At 44.7% G+C, this 12,427-nt stretch overlaps 4 protein-coding genes across 4 annotated transcripts; 1 reads left to right on the top strand and 3 right to left on the bottom strand.

The window, feature by feature from the left end:
• Window positions 1–1,200: 1,200 nt before the first annotated feature.
• On the bottom strand, window positions 1,201–3,556 carry F5Y00DRAFT_237754 (ammonium transporter). The gene is made up of 4 exons (XM_048007872.1): window positions 3,017–3,556; window positions 2,623–2,942; window positions 1,858–2,535; window positions 1,201–1,799 (listed from the first exon to the last, which is right to left on the bottom strand). Exons 1-4 carry the CDS (start codon window positions 3,113–3,115, stop codon window positions 1,442–1,444), a joined length of 1,455 nt encoding a protein of 484 aa, XP_047864485.1. The 5' UTR covers window positions 3,116–3,556; the 3' UTR covers window positions 1,201–1,441.
• Window positions 3,557–6,503: 2,947 nt separating this feature from the next.
• On the bottom strand, window positions 6,504–7,193 carry F5Y00DRAFT_262343 (HIT-like domain-containing protein; the record flags this gene model as incomplete). Its single annotated transcript, XM_048011366.1, has 3 exons — window positions 6,504–6,847; window positions 6,896–7,016; window positions 7,077–7,193. The coding sequence occupies 3 exons, from the start codon at window positions 7,191–7,193 to the stop codon at window positions 6,504–6,506; spliced, it is 582 nt and encodes a 193-aa protein (XP_047864484.1).
• Window positions 7,194–9,031: 1,838 nt separating this feature from the next.
• F5Y00DRAFT_237752 (uncharacterized protein) lies at window positions 9,032–10,066 on the top strand. The gene is made up of 3 exons (XM_048007871.1): window positions 9,032–9,440; window positions 9,494–9,819; window positions 9,889–10,066. Exons 1-3 carry the CDS (start codon window positions 9,251–9,253, stop codon window positions 9,997–9,999), a joined length of 627 nt encoding a protein of 208 aa, XP_047864483.1. The 5' UTR covers window positions 9,032–9,250; the 3' UTR covers window positions 10,000–10,066.
• A 703-nt stretch (window positions 10,067–10,769) lies between these two features.
• Window positions 10,770–12,413, bottom strand: F5Y00DRAFT_262341 (uncharacterized protein; the record flags this gene model as incomplete). Its single annotated transcript, XM_048011365.1, has 4 exons — window positions 10,770–11,098; window positions 11,173–12,229; window positions 12,282–12,293; window positions 12,351–12,413. 4 exons carry the CDS (start codon window positions 12,411–12,413, stop codon window positions 10,770–10,772), a joined length of 1,461 nt encoding a protein of 486 aa, XP_047864482.1.
• Between the last annotated feature and the right edge of the window lie 14 nt (window positions 12,414–12,427).

The raw sequence follows: 12,427 nt of genomic DNA, 5'->3' as shown, positions 1-12,427 counted from the left end.
GTTAGTGTTCGTAGTGTTTCGCCGCCATGATTCATTAAAATTTCGCCGTGGCTGTCCAGGCCCTTGGTTTGGATCCAGTTCACTTTGCGGCGATGGTCTCGGCGGCTGTCCAGGCCCTTGGTTTGGATCCGGTTCATTTCGCCGCCATGATTCATTAAAATTTCGCCGTGGCCGCTCAGACCCCCGGTTTGAATTATCTTGTGTGCGATCCTGCCAAAAATTACCTCTCCGAGCTCCTTGCCGCCATGGTCCAGTAAAATCTCTTATGCCACCTTGTGTATTTCGCTGTGGACCAGGGTCATTTCCTTGCTGGCCTTGGGCGCCTGTGCCTATAATCGAATTTAATATTCATCAGTAAAAGATCCATTATTGTGTTGGGTACCTATTGTTTTGGGATTAAATACCTGACGAGTTATTTCCTATGTGTAGTTCATTGAAGGCATCATTTACGTTTCGGTCGCCGGCATCTTCACGATCGCTAACGTCGTATATATTATATGGATCGTTCGGGTTGTTAGACATAGCTGTACCTGCAAATGATTAACCGCTGGAGTTGGGGGCTACTAGGTTAGCAACTATTACTTCTTGCCGGATATCTCTTAAACTGGTGCTAGGTATATGAGTCGGAAATGGGAGTTAAGGATCTCAAGTTAGATTGGGTATATATTTACGGTGGACGGTTGGTTCAAACCCCTAGGTTTATCCGTATACCGCATTCGGTGGTTCTTTATGTTGGATAACGCCGAGTTGGGAGACCAAGCCAATTTGTTCAAAGGACTAATTATAACCATTGTTTCTGAGGAATGCAGGCCGACTTCTATCTATCAACAGAATAGAACCGCTCTAGTCAAGAGGAATCTTGTACTCAACCCCGGGTTCCTAGAATGGTGATAGGTACGTGTAGGATAGAGGTGACTACTGTGTTATTGTGCTGAATTCGAGAAAATGAAGTCTAATATTTATGGACAAATCGTATTAGCTTCACACAACATGACTGGTTTCCGTAATGTTTAAAGTATTAAGAGTTAATATTATGTATACCAAATTAACTTGAGCGATTGCGTAGTAAGAGCAATAAGATACTAATTGCCGCATAAGACTAGTACGGTGGTAGATACTGATTTATGAGGGAATATGCCAGGAATGGAGCTTTTGGTTATAGGGACGGCAAGATGTATTTTTGATAATTTACCAAATACCCTCAAGTGATAGTGTATAATGGGGTATAATTCGATGTGTAGCTGGAAAACAGCGTAAAAGTAGGTTATCTTTACTAACAAAACAATAAGATACCTGCTATAGAATATTTAATGCCGTAGCCCTTCTTCTATGTAGGATGTTGACTCCCCTGTATTAACTTTGGTGAACATACTGGCTGGGTACCTAGATATATGTCCACTTGCCATATCTTGAAATAATGCAAATCCATCATCATCCCCCCCTACACTATCTTTTCAGGTCCCTCGCTGCTCTTAGATGAGCCTGCACGACCGGGGTTATGTGTCGGCCCCTCAGCTGAGCGTGCGAGGACGTCGCTGGTATGGCGCTGCAGCTCGACGTAGTCGTACGCGAACTCACCCAGCTGGTCGTCGTCAATGCCTACCTCCTCATTCTCAGCCGAAACGCGGAGGCTGAGGCCGGGAACCAAGTTCAGGAGGAACAAGATCACGCACGTCAGGACGAACGAGTAGGAGAACCCCGCCACACAGTCCGCGATCTGGTACCCTAGCTGTACATAGTTATGGTTGATCCATCCGCCTGGGATCTCTGTAAAACCATCGAGGGCTGCGATATAGTCGCTACAATGTGATGTCTTAGTGTCTAGTAGGTTTCAAGTGAGGGCAGGTCATAACTTACGCCGCAAAAAGACCAGTTAGAAGGTTACCGATAATACCACCGATTCCATGAACAGCAAAAATATCAAGCGCCTCATCTACACCCATGACAAACTTGAGCTTGGTGGCAAAGTTGCAGCCTATGCCTCCTACAATGCCAAAGATGACAGCGGCCCAGGGGGTAACGAAACCGGCGGCGGGTGTGATAGCTACAAGGCCCGCGATCGCACCAGAACAGAACCCCACAACCGACCACTTTTTCTCGAGACGGTAGTCAAGAAGGGTCCACGTGATACCCCCAACAGACGCGGCCAGATGGGTAACGATGCAGGCCATAACGGCGCGCATATTAGCAGCGAGAGCGGAGCCGCCATTGAAGCCGAACCAGCCGACCCAGAGGAAGACGGTACCGAGGACAATGTGAGTAACGTTATGCGGACGATAGGGTAGACCAGCAGACTTTGCGTATCCAGTCCTCTTGCCGATCATGACGGAAAATGCTAGGGCAGCCGCGCCGGATGAGATGTGAACCGGAGTGCCACCAGCAAAGTCCAAACCACCCATCTTGAAGGACCAGCCGTTGGCATTCCACGTCCAGTATGCGATAGGATCATATACGATGGTAGCCCATATAAACATGAAGACAATGCAAGGGAGTACACGTGCGCGATCGACTGCGGCACCGATCGCAAGGGCTGGCCTGAATCGTATGGGCTTCTGCGTTAGAAACTTGATGCGGAAAAGGACTTCTAAGGTTACGACACCACCTAATCCATGGAGAACTCACGTAATAGCGGCGAACATGCCCTGGTACAGACAGAATAAGAGATCGGGAATCTTGGTGCTACCGACGGAGGGTTGCGCGAGGGTCTTCATGAGGCCAAAGTTGGAGAGATCGCCAATGAAGCTGCTGCCGGTATGGGAAAAGGTCAAGCTATATCCCCAGAAGAACCACTGGAAGTCGACGACGGCGATGGACAGCATGGCCAACATAATTAGCGAGAGCGCAGATTTGCGTCGCGCAAGACCTGAATAGAAGAAGCCGACACCGGGAACCATAAGAAGGACGAGGGCAGCGCATGTCATAATCCAGGCAAAGTCGCCGCTCTAGAATAGGAAGAATAATTTCGCTTTAGCAGTTTCCTCTTCGTATAGGTATTTTCTTTCATGATCGTACATACCTCGTAAAATTGATTGAGATCTGTGACGCCGGTGGTATACCCGGCGTCAGCATCTCCGATAGTGCCATTGTACGGCGTAACGTACAAGCTGGCAGACATGGCTGATATCGCTGATCGCTGCGAATGAGGAAGCCAGCCACTGCGTGGAACAGAAAAGGCGAGATCGAATATCCTCCCACGATGAGACACACGTCTCGGAAAGCTGTGTGTCGCGATACCTATTACCTACTTTTAACGACGGAATAAGACACAAGGAAGGGAGAGAAGAAGAAATCAAGTCTTGCTAACTAGAGGATGCCAGTGGCGGGTGCCAGTGTCTAAATACGGCTCGGCTCATTGCTTTGCTTTGCTTTCTATTCGGGAAGCCTCCCTCGATTGGCAAGACATGTTAGACATGTTTATTGAATGTATATGTTATGTACACTACATGCGTCACTTCACTTGTTATCTGTACTCCGTACACGTAACAGGAGGGGAACAGGTACAAGGGATTCAGTGCATTTGCGTAGCTTTGTACGACCCATGTAACATGAAAGGACAAGAACATCCCGATACCAAGGTTCTTTGTTCTTACGTTCTTACCTTAGGTAGGTAGATAAATAGATATCTGTGATATCGTACAGTAGTTCAGCTCTAAACCAAGAGATATCGATATCAGACCCCCCTGACCAATGCCTTTAACAGTCATTTTAAAAGGGCTATTGATAGGATTAATAGGCATGTAGCTAGTGGAGTTAGTGTACTGATAAGAACCCGAGGAGACGGTGGGCTCTCATGCTCTCGCTACTAAACCTTGCTATTCTTGGCATCGCGAGTGGGAGGGGTGCACGGGGGTAGGGCCTTACGGATAGGCGACCGAATTAATTAGGTACATTATCTGGCTGCGTGGCAGGAGCATCACCACTAATATGAGAAGACGAGTAGGTAGTAGTAGGATTCTTCCATGTTAGTAGTCTTTAAAAAAAAGTTTATGGGTCTGTGGCGTTCTTGGACTTTGAACTTTGAATTGCCAAGATATGAGAAATGACAACAGAATGAGGAGGCGCTTATTCTTTGAGTTGTTCTATCGTTTCCGAGAATACCTACTGTTGTATTTGATGTGAAACCGATCATCTTACTGTGGCTCGGCTACTAACCGTCTTAAAGGTAAATGTCATTACTACCTATTACTGAGATCGCATTGGCCCCATAGGGACATACATTTAGGCATATGACCTATGGCACACTTCGGATGCTAAGTGCTTTTGGCTCAATAGGGGGTTAGGTGTAAGATGCATTCGAACGAAAAAGCATAAATACACCGACAATAAGCTGTCTGTCTCTCATCGCTTTATTCCAATCGGGTACCACGCGGGGAGTTTCCGTTCAAGGCTGCGCTGCGCTGTATGTCTTAGAATCGGGGAACACGGCAACAGTACCTATACATCGAAGATGGCACATTGTACCAGCTGCCACGTGGGTTCGTAACGAAGGAAGCCTCGGCGAAAATCTACAGTTGTCTAAGACATCTAAAAGGCGACGAACATATGATCTATCTTTGAATACGTGAATGCGTGGAGATACGGTGTGACAATAGAAGAAGGGATAGGTAAAGTCGGTCTACGACTCGTGGCGGTCTTATTGTAGTCTTATTGGGCGCGCTTTCAAGTTGGTGAATGAAAATAACTTAGAACTCGAAAGGCCATTTGTTAAATCCCTGAAATTGAAGCAAACAATTGTAATAAGCGAGAACATACCTAGTTTAGGTAGTTAGTTACTATTAAAAGACATGTTCGCGAGTTTATAAAGGGTTATCCTAGAGTTCGTCTTTATCGGAATGGCGTCGGGCGGTCAAGACGTGACGTTGGTCGCACAGCTCGAACATCAAGGGACGATCATTCCTTGGCTTTGTAGGGTGTAAAAGAAGATCCGTTGGAGAGCAGAGCTAAAGAGCCGTTTGCGAAATAGTCCTAAAGATAGCTGAATCGTCTCATACCTAGGGTCGTGGTCTCGCTAGCAATCTGGTCGGGCGCCTCCTGAATCAAATATCAAAGGCTTCTAGAAGCGAAACAGATCGTTGTTTTCTTCAGCCATATCTGCTACCTAGTCAGCAGCTAACAAATGTAATAATCAGCTCAGACAATGAACAAGATTGGGATCGGGCCAAGGCCCGCCAAGCAGGGTGCCCAGAGATAAGGAAATAATACATTGTCCAATAGCAACGTTCCATTTTCTCCAAGCGGATGCTCGGTCCCCTGTCGACCATATCTGGAGCTAACGGCAGGGCTGCTAATCAGCGGAGTGCGAAGCCTAAGCTGTAGTTCCCCGGTTCACTTGTATGAATCTCCGCGTCGCGTTTGTCGATTCTCAATTCTACATACCTAGTACGCGTACAACATGTCTGCAAGGATTTTCATATGATAATTGGAAGTACCTTATAAAAGACCTCATTATATACCTAATTATTAATTACATTTATAATAATCCCGGAATTATATCAAGCTAGAAGCTGTTACTAACGGGAGTCGAGCGTTCAGTTCAGATGGTGAAACGTCTCGACGTGGCCTGAGCCTACGTACACGCCCGTCGAATACAACCGGAATAGACATGCAGTGACTCGTGAGTTATCGCCCAGCTCTATCGTGTAACATAAACATATTGTGTAACGAATTGGTGGTTTATCTACCTACCTAACCCGCCAAACCCACTTCAGCTTTGATCTTGCATGCTCCCATGCATACAAGCGCCGCCGCTTCGGGTTGACCCAGCTACCTTAGGTACCTACCTAGTAACAGTTCCTAGAGTTTCAGCCCCGTCTAGTTGCAATCACTGATATCTCGATAGCTGTGGGCCGTAGCGCTGACTCCGGCTGGTTCTTACCACGAGGCGAACTACCTAGCTAGTGGCGTAATACCAAAGGGTAAAACCGGGGGCGGCATTAACCTTAGGATGCCATACGACGGGATATCAGAGTGGTGCAAGTACAATTATTTTGAATCTTATACTCTATCTACTCCATTCTAGGCAAGACTTATGTTAACCGGTACTTATAATCTATGATGGCATAATATCGTAGATCTAGTTCTGGGCTCCTCGTATTACCTAATTAGCTGAGTGTCTAATAAGTCTAGCTTTCGTAATAATAACTCTTCGAGGGAGGTGATACTTCATTGATGATCCTATAGACGTGTAGGAAAGGAAGGAACAGTAAACAGGCAGTTGTCCGCGAAGTAAGTCAGATTCAAGCAGCAAAATCCGAGTATAGGTACCTCTTCGGTAGGTTTACACCTACTAAGGCGCACCAAGTAGTAATAAACTAGCCTTGTTGTTGCGCGAAGAATTATCGACGAATAGATAGCTGTTTTTGAGATATCTATCATAGCCTGGGGCAGTTCAAGAATATACCCCCGATGATGTCTATTCGTCTTGCGATGCTATATTCTAATTCCTACCACGACGTTGCAGTGAAATATCAGCTGAAACACGAGTATGATATAACAAGTGCGGGTCACCGCGCACGAGAAGACGACCCGTATAACAGGAGGCGGTTAAGCAGATCCGTCATCCTCGACTTGCTATATTTCCTCGACTTTCCCTTCAGTTCTTGCATCACTTGCTTCTCGGACTTCCACATCAGCGGTAGCCACGAAGGGTATTTGAATAGCTTCAACCAGAAACGAGGCTCTACGATAACATGCATGTGAAGATGGTGAACGGAAACAATGTCAGGCCAGTAAGTGCCTCTGAACAGAACACGGCGACCGCGGTGGAACCCGATATGTACGTTGGCGGGTGGGATGGTAGGGCAGTTCTGTTCTAGGAGATATTCTCCTAGTTCCACCATAGAGTCGACTAGACACGGCTTAGTTGTGATTCATTTATAATATGCTGGTTACTGACCTAGCGGTGCATCCTCAAATTCCAACTTTTCGATGTCACGCCAACTATGCAGCTTGGGCATTACCAGCCAGTGATAGCGCCCCGCTTTGCGGATGTTATTTATCGCAATAAGATCGTCATCCTAAGCAGCAGCGTTAGTATAGTATAGTATCATTTACATTCGATGTTTGTCAAGTTGCACCTCATAGACAATGTTCTCCTCGAATCTTCTTCGGTCACAAAAGATGCAGTATGTTTGCACCCTTTCCCTCCACTCTAAGTGGACCAGGTAATAGATGAAAGACCATATCCTCTTCATCATGACGATAGAACGTAGGATATGGCGCCTAAATGGAATTTTGGAAAAAAAAGAGAGAAAAAGAGAGGCGTACTCTTTCATAAAGGATTAAATCGGAGAATGATGTTTGACGGGAGTCCGGGTAATTCCCGGCTGCCGTTCTGTTAACCATAAAATGGCTACCAAGTCATTTAAGACTACTATTCCGAGATGGTAGCGGTTGCCTCAAGGCATAAGAAGGCCGAAAGGGATATAAGTGGAAATTTCATCTCTCATGTTCTAGCTACTATTTGATGCTGCTCTATGGATTCACATGTTTTTTTAAGTGGTCTCTAGTATTAGGCATCTCCAAAGCCACCTTGCTTCGCCTCATGAGTGCAATCGTGTCGGCTACTAGTTGGGGCTGTGGGAATGTATATGTTTCCAATCACCTCGAAAAAGAAATCTCTCTCCTTATCTCCCTTAAAGGAAAATCCAATGTATACGGACATTGGCCCAATTAATCTCATCACATTCTTTAGTTAGTGCTCTTTATTTGAGGCGGTGTAATCTCAAGTGGACATGGACAATATATTAGACTCCAATAATAGCTGGCAGAACCTCTTGAATTGTACATTAGTTTGCCTACAGCGTAAGTCTGTATTACTACTTTCGTGCCCTTATATTAGGTACATGTCAGTACTCAGTCATGTCAGTACTACTATGCAGGTACTTTAGAAAGACAATTAGGATACAGAGGCGCAGGGCCTATGCAAATATAACCAGACCTTTTCATTGAGATCTCTTCTTGGCCTTGGTTAGAGTGTGCTCATAGGATCTTTCTCTCATTCGTATATATTTGAATAACTCAGCTCTCCTATAACGTAACTCGTAGCCCTCATTAAATATGAAACCATCTGACATTATTGCGGATATAGATGAAAGCCTGATACAGCGAGTATAACTTTAGGCATACATACGATGATACTCTACTCGTCCCCGGAAGCTTAATCAGACAAGTTAATAAGAGTACGGCGTTAAAGATAGTTAGTAATCGGTCTGCTATGTTTCCGGGGGCTCGCTCGAAACTATTAGTTATCAACTCCGTCTGAGGAGTTTCCGTTGGTGATATTAGGGACTCCGGGATGATATAATACCGTATGTTGGAAGAATGACGTACATCTTTTAAACTAAACGTGCTTACACGTAGTTCATATGTTGAAAATAAGATATTCTGAGCTACGTCTCTGGGAATAGCGGACACTACGTTAGACGTAACGGAGATATCGCGATATTGTAACACATAGCAATATTTAGCGCTCACATACGGTATGATTTCTACCCCGAAGCCGCCCCATAGTAACAATTTCGTGATCCGGTGCGGGGTTTATGTAGAACGGAGCTCTTCATCTCCACATATTATCCAACGTCGGGGACTTGGATGATGAGGAGTATACAAAGTAGGACTGGCGTCAAAAAAGAGTTATCCGAATTACTGATGTAAGTCATAAGAATTAATTAGCCGCAAAGGACTTGGAGGGTAAACGTAATATTATATTAGGTAATATCCAACAAGATGTAATTGACAACCTACGTAACCTATCAGGACGTTATTCCGGTTCGTCTGTTGGTTCGGAATCCGGATGGTGTAATTGATGCACATGCGCGACGGCTTCTGCGGGCAATCAAGAAACTGAACATTTACATCATTCGGGAACAAATAGGTACCTCCCTTATAGTCCCTTCGGCAATAACGTCAATATTATCGGTGATTGGGATCTGATCGGTGATAAACTAACAGATCAATTTATAGCATTTATGGAAAAAAAACGAAAAAATACTACTTAGAGGTTTACATGGTAAGTATTTCGTTACTATTAGTTAAATACTATAATTTATAGAATTTTAATATACACTTGTGATGTATTAATTTTCAATTTCCGGCGCATTTAACATACCTGACGAAGGACGCGCCAGCTGTTTCCGCTCCGGCCGCTCTCGCATATATTAAGCCCTCCCCGCTCCCTCTTGGTTCCGTTCAACAAGATAATCATCTATCAACCCTTCACGTTAATCTAGAGGTCTTACTTTATTTCATCATGGCTATCATTGAGCTTGTATTCCCTAAGGTGAAGAATGACCCTGAATCTATCAAGGGTGCGCAAGGGACGATCCCTCTTGCTTTCAAGGCTCTGAAAGAGGGTGGTGTTCTACGAGGTGCGGCAGGTGCTATAATCTCGGAAAACGGGAAAGATACGACCGGCGAATTCAGAGAATTCATCGCTCTCGGTACGCGGGCTGGCTGGTCCACATCTCGTTGTTGAGTATCTAACAACTGCTAGAATGGCCTGAATTTTCCTACTTCCAGAAATTCGTTGAATCTCCTGGTTACGCAGAGTATAAAGCCGCGGCACAGCCCTTTTCATCCGGACCACCGGACTTGAACGTCTTTGAGACGAACCCCGGCGCGCATCTCTTCGACGGCCGACCTATCCTGGATATATTGCTCATCAGCCCTAAGAATGCGTCCGATGAAGAAGCGGGGGCTGTCTTGAAGAACGTACGATCGACGCTGGAGAAGATTAGCGACACCGAGGGTGTGTACGGAAGCTCTTTGAACCTTCCTCAGAAGAAGATCGCTATCGTGAGAGCACTTGCAGACAAGGCGGTTAGTATTCAAAGTCTTCTTTAGGTGCATATGAGAGCTCAAAGTTATTGATACTAATACGCTTATAAGGAATTGGATGCCGCGAAGAACGCCTCGGCACGCCAAGAGATCATAAAGGAGATCGGCGGCTTGGCCGAAGTGACCCAATTGGTTGCCGATGTTAAAGTGATGCCCTTCTAGAAAGACTAAGGGGATTAACAATAACATCAGAAGTGGTTGGATTAGGTACTTCTACGATTGTTTCTAGATGAGGCTGATAGTAGAAAACAAGAATTTGACCAATTTTGCCATGTCTAATGTGTGAACACCGAAGAATATCTACATCCTCGGACCCTCAGTGCTAGGACTTGTATTGCCGCTCCGTAACATTCGGACCTTTCGATACCACTCCTGCCTACCTAAAGCATCGTTACAAATAGTTGACGCGAGACGACATATGGGAAGGATCTGACATACTGATAATAGATGCCGTTATGTATTTTCCTTCAATAACTGGGTAATAATCACAATTTGTACTTTGCCTTTCTGATCTCAACCCCAACGATATCATGGTGGGCGAAGATGGCGATGTTACTTATTATTTCGATTTCATAATAGTGCTTGCGTATACGTCTGGTTATTAAATATAGATTTTGATGACGCCTCTTTAATTAAAGCTTCTCATAAAAGGAGTGCATACACATATTAAACCTTGATATAGCTAGAGCAAGGAGATGTATTTATTACTTAACTTTTTACTGAATACCTATTCTCTTTCCCTACTTGAAATTGTGTATCAAAGGCTTCAAGATTAAGGTTTGAGTACGGGTATAGGAGAGAAACAAAGTTTAGGATATAAATTTGGTTGGCTGGTTGACACAAGTGATTTCTTCAAGATATAATAGGTAGTCCGTCAATAGTTTGAATGTAGAAACGTAGCAACCAGCGTATCGTAACTAAGAATCTTCCTTCTAAATTCCATATCCAATGATTGCAGAGTAAGTACTTCCACCAAAAATTCCCAGGGTGCAGAAAATGGCCCACGCTCTAAACAACTTCGATTCATACATTCGATCTGATATATCTGACTCGGCCCTAGCCCCATCCACTACGCCAATAGGCGTGAACCCAATTTGAGCCTCTATGGCCTGTCGTTGGCGCTCATTATATTCTTGTAGTTGGAAGAGGTGATGAAGAGACGGTGCATCGAATACGTTATGGATAATACGTTCACTATAGTCTGAGTGTTCGTGACTGTAAGAATTTCTGGTCCCCCCTTGATTTCCGTTATGTTGCGTTTCTATAAAAAGAAAATTAGTATATATCTCGACAGATACCTGAGTAGCTTTTTCTCTCATTTCAATGATTACTAACCTCTGAATAACTCCCAGGTTGACATCGCTGGGAGAATTAAAAGGAATAGCGGAAGTATCTGGCCAAACCCCCATTTATTTTCGCTACCATTTATGACTCCGGTAGAGACTGCATCCTGTTTTATAGATAGGACTTCAATCGTCCATGCTAAAGTCGCTGTGTAAGCTCTCCAAATATCAATGAGATGTGAGCTCATGACTTCCTGGCAGGTAAAGACTGGGACGAATATAACCCAAAATATTGGCCGCATTATGATGGTAATTATGGTATATATGAGCCTGGAATGGGAGAGGGTAGCGAATGCCTTCATGGATTTGTTGTCTATATATACTTGATATGTCGAATTGATACTTTGCAAATGTTCGAATGCCTTTTTATCGATCCAACGCAACGTCGCCTCAAAGCGGGTCAATACAATTTTTGAAATGCGTGGGATCCTTCGGAAGATAGTAGGGTATAGATATCTCATACTATCGATGTAGGCCCAAATAGTTAGAATTAAGTTGAAGCTGAGTAGAACGTCCAAAGTCGTGTCATGGTGAGAATCAATTAGATCGTCCCATACGCACTGGGTTGACGCTCCATATAGCTCTAGAAAGTTGACATTGAACACTGCGAAAATGCTCGGAATAATCATACCAAAGAGGATCGTCATCAGAATCGTTCTCCATAGCTTCATTCGTGGATCTCTGTTGGTGTATCCATCAAGAGCATATAGAGTAGGTTGGTAGACAATGAACGCAATGCCACCCAAGGAAGCGACTATATCAAAATGGTACTGCGTAATAGTACAATGTTGAATGTAGCCCGCAGCCATTATCGCCAGGCCCGTGACTAATTGCTGGTCGCTGGCTGCTAACACGATTGGTTGGATGGATTGGAGAGTCCACGGTTTCTTCATGCGCCTTGTAAACTGTCTAATATAACTCCTCAATAGATCGTCTAGCCGCACGGCATGACCTGAATAGGGGGTGAAGACGTCCGAGTGTCGGGATGAATATTCGACACTGGTAATCAAAAGACTAGACCACGCAGAAATTAGAAAGGCCGCAATTACCTACAGCATAGTTAGTATTAGAAACAAGGCACATTAGAGGTTACCTACGCACCCCAATTCCGGCCTATGCGACGGTTAGACTAATGAGACTTACGATAATGGAGTATAGGTAGGTACTTACAATATCTGGATCGGCGTCGAACGTCTCCGAGGAGCAGTCTGGCTCAGCTGGGCAAGTAAACATTTCTATCTGTTCAG

The sequence above is a fragment of the Daldinia vernicosa genome (genome assembly GCF_022497035.1).
Source record: "Daldinia vernicosa strain CBS 139.73 unplaced genomic scaffold F5Y00scaffold_25, whole genome shotgun sequence".
NCBI lineage: Eukaryota > Fungi > Ascomycota > Sordariomycetes > Xylariales > Hypoxylaceae > Daldinia > Daldinia vernicosa.
The sequence above is the reverse complement of the archived record's forward strand: the minus strand, read 5'-3'. Positions and strand labels throughout refer to the sequence as shown.

Excerpts from the sequence above, each read along its gene's own strand:
- F5Y00DRAFT_237754 (XM_048007872.1), bottom strand. The coding sequence starts at position 3,115 with ATGTCTGCCAGCTTGTACGTTACGCCGTACAATGGCACTATCGGAGAT. Across the intron at positions 2,943-3,016 it reads ATCTCAATCAATTTTACGAG|AGCGGCGACTTTGCCTGGAT; the intron begins GTATGTACGATC and ends TTCCTATTCTAG. Across the intron at positions 1,800-1,857 it reads CTAACTGGTCTTTTTGCGGC|CGACTATATCGCAGCCCTCG; the intron begins GTAAGTTATGAC and ends ATCACATTGTAG.
- F5Y00DRAFT_237752 (XM_048007871.1), top strand. The coding sequence starts at position 9,251 with ATGGCTATCATTGAGCTTGTATTCCCTAAGGTGAAGAATGACCCTGAA. Across the intron at positions 9,441-9,493 it reads CAGAGAATTCATCGCTCTCG|AATGGCCTGAATTTTCCTAC; the intron begins GTACGCGGGCTG and ends AACAACTGCTAG. Across the intron at positions 9,820-9,888 it reads GAGCACTTGCAGACAAGGCG|GAATTGGATGCCGCGAAGAA; the intron begins GTTAGTATTCAA and ends TACGCTTATAAG.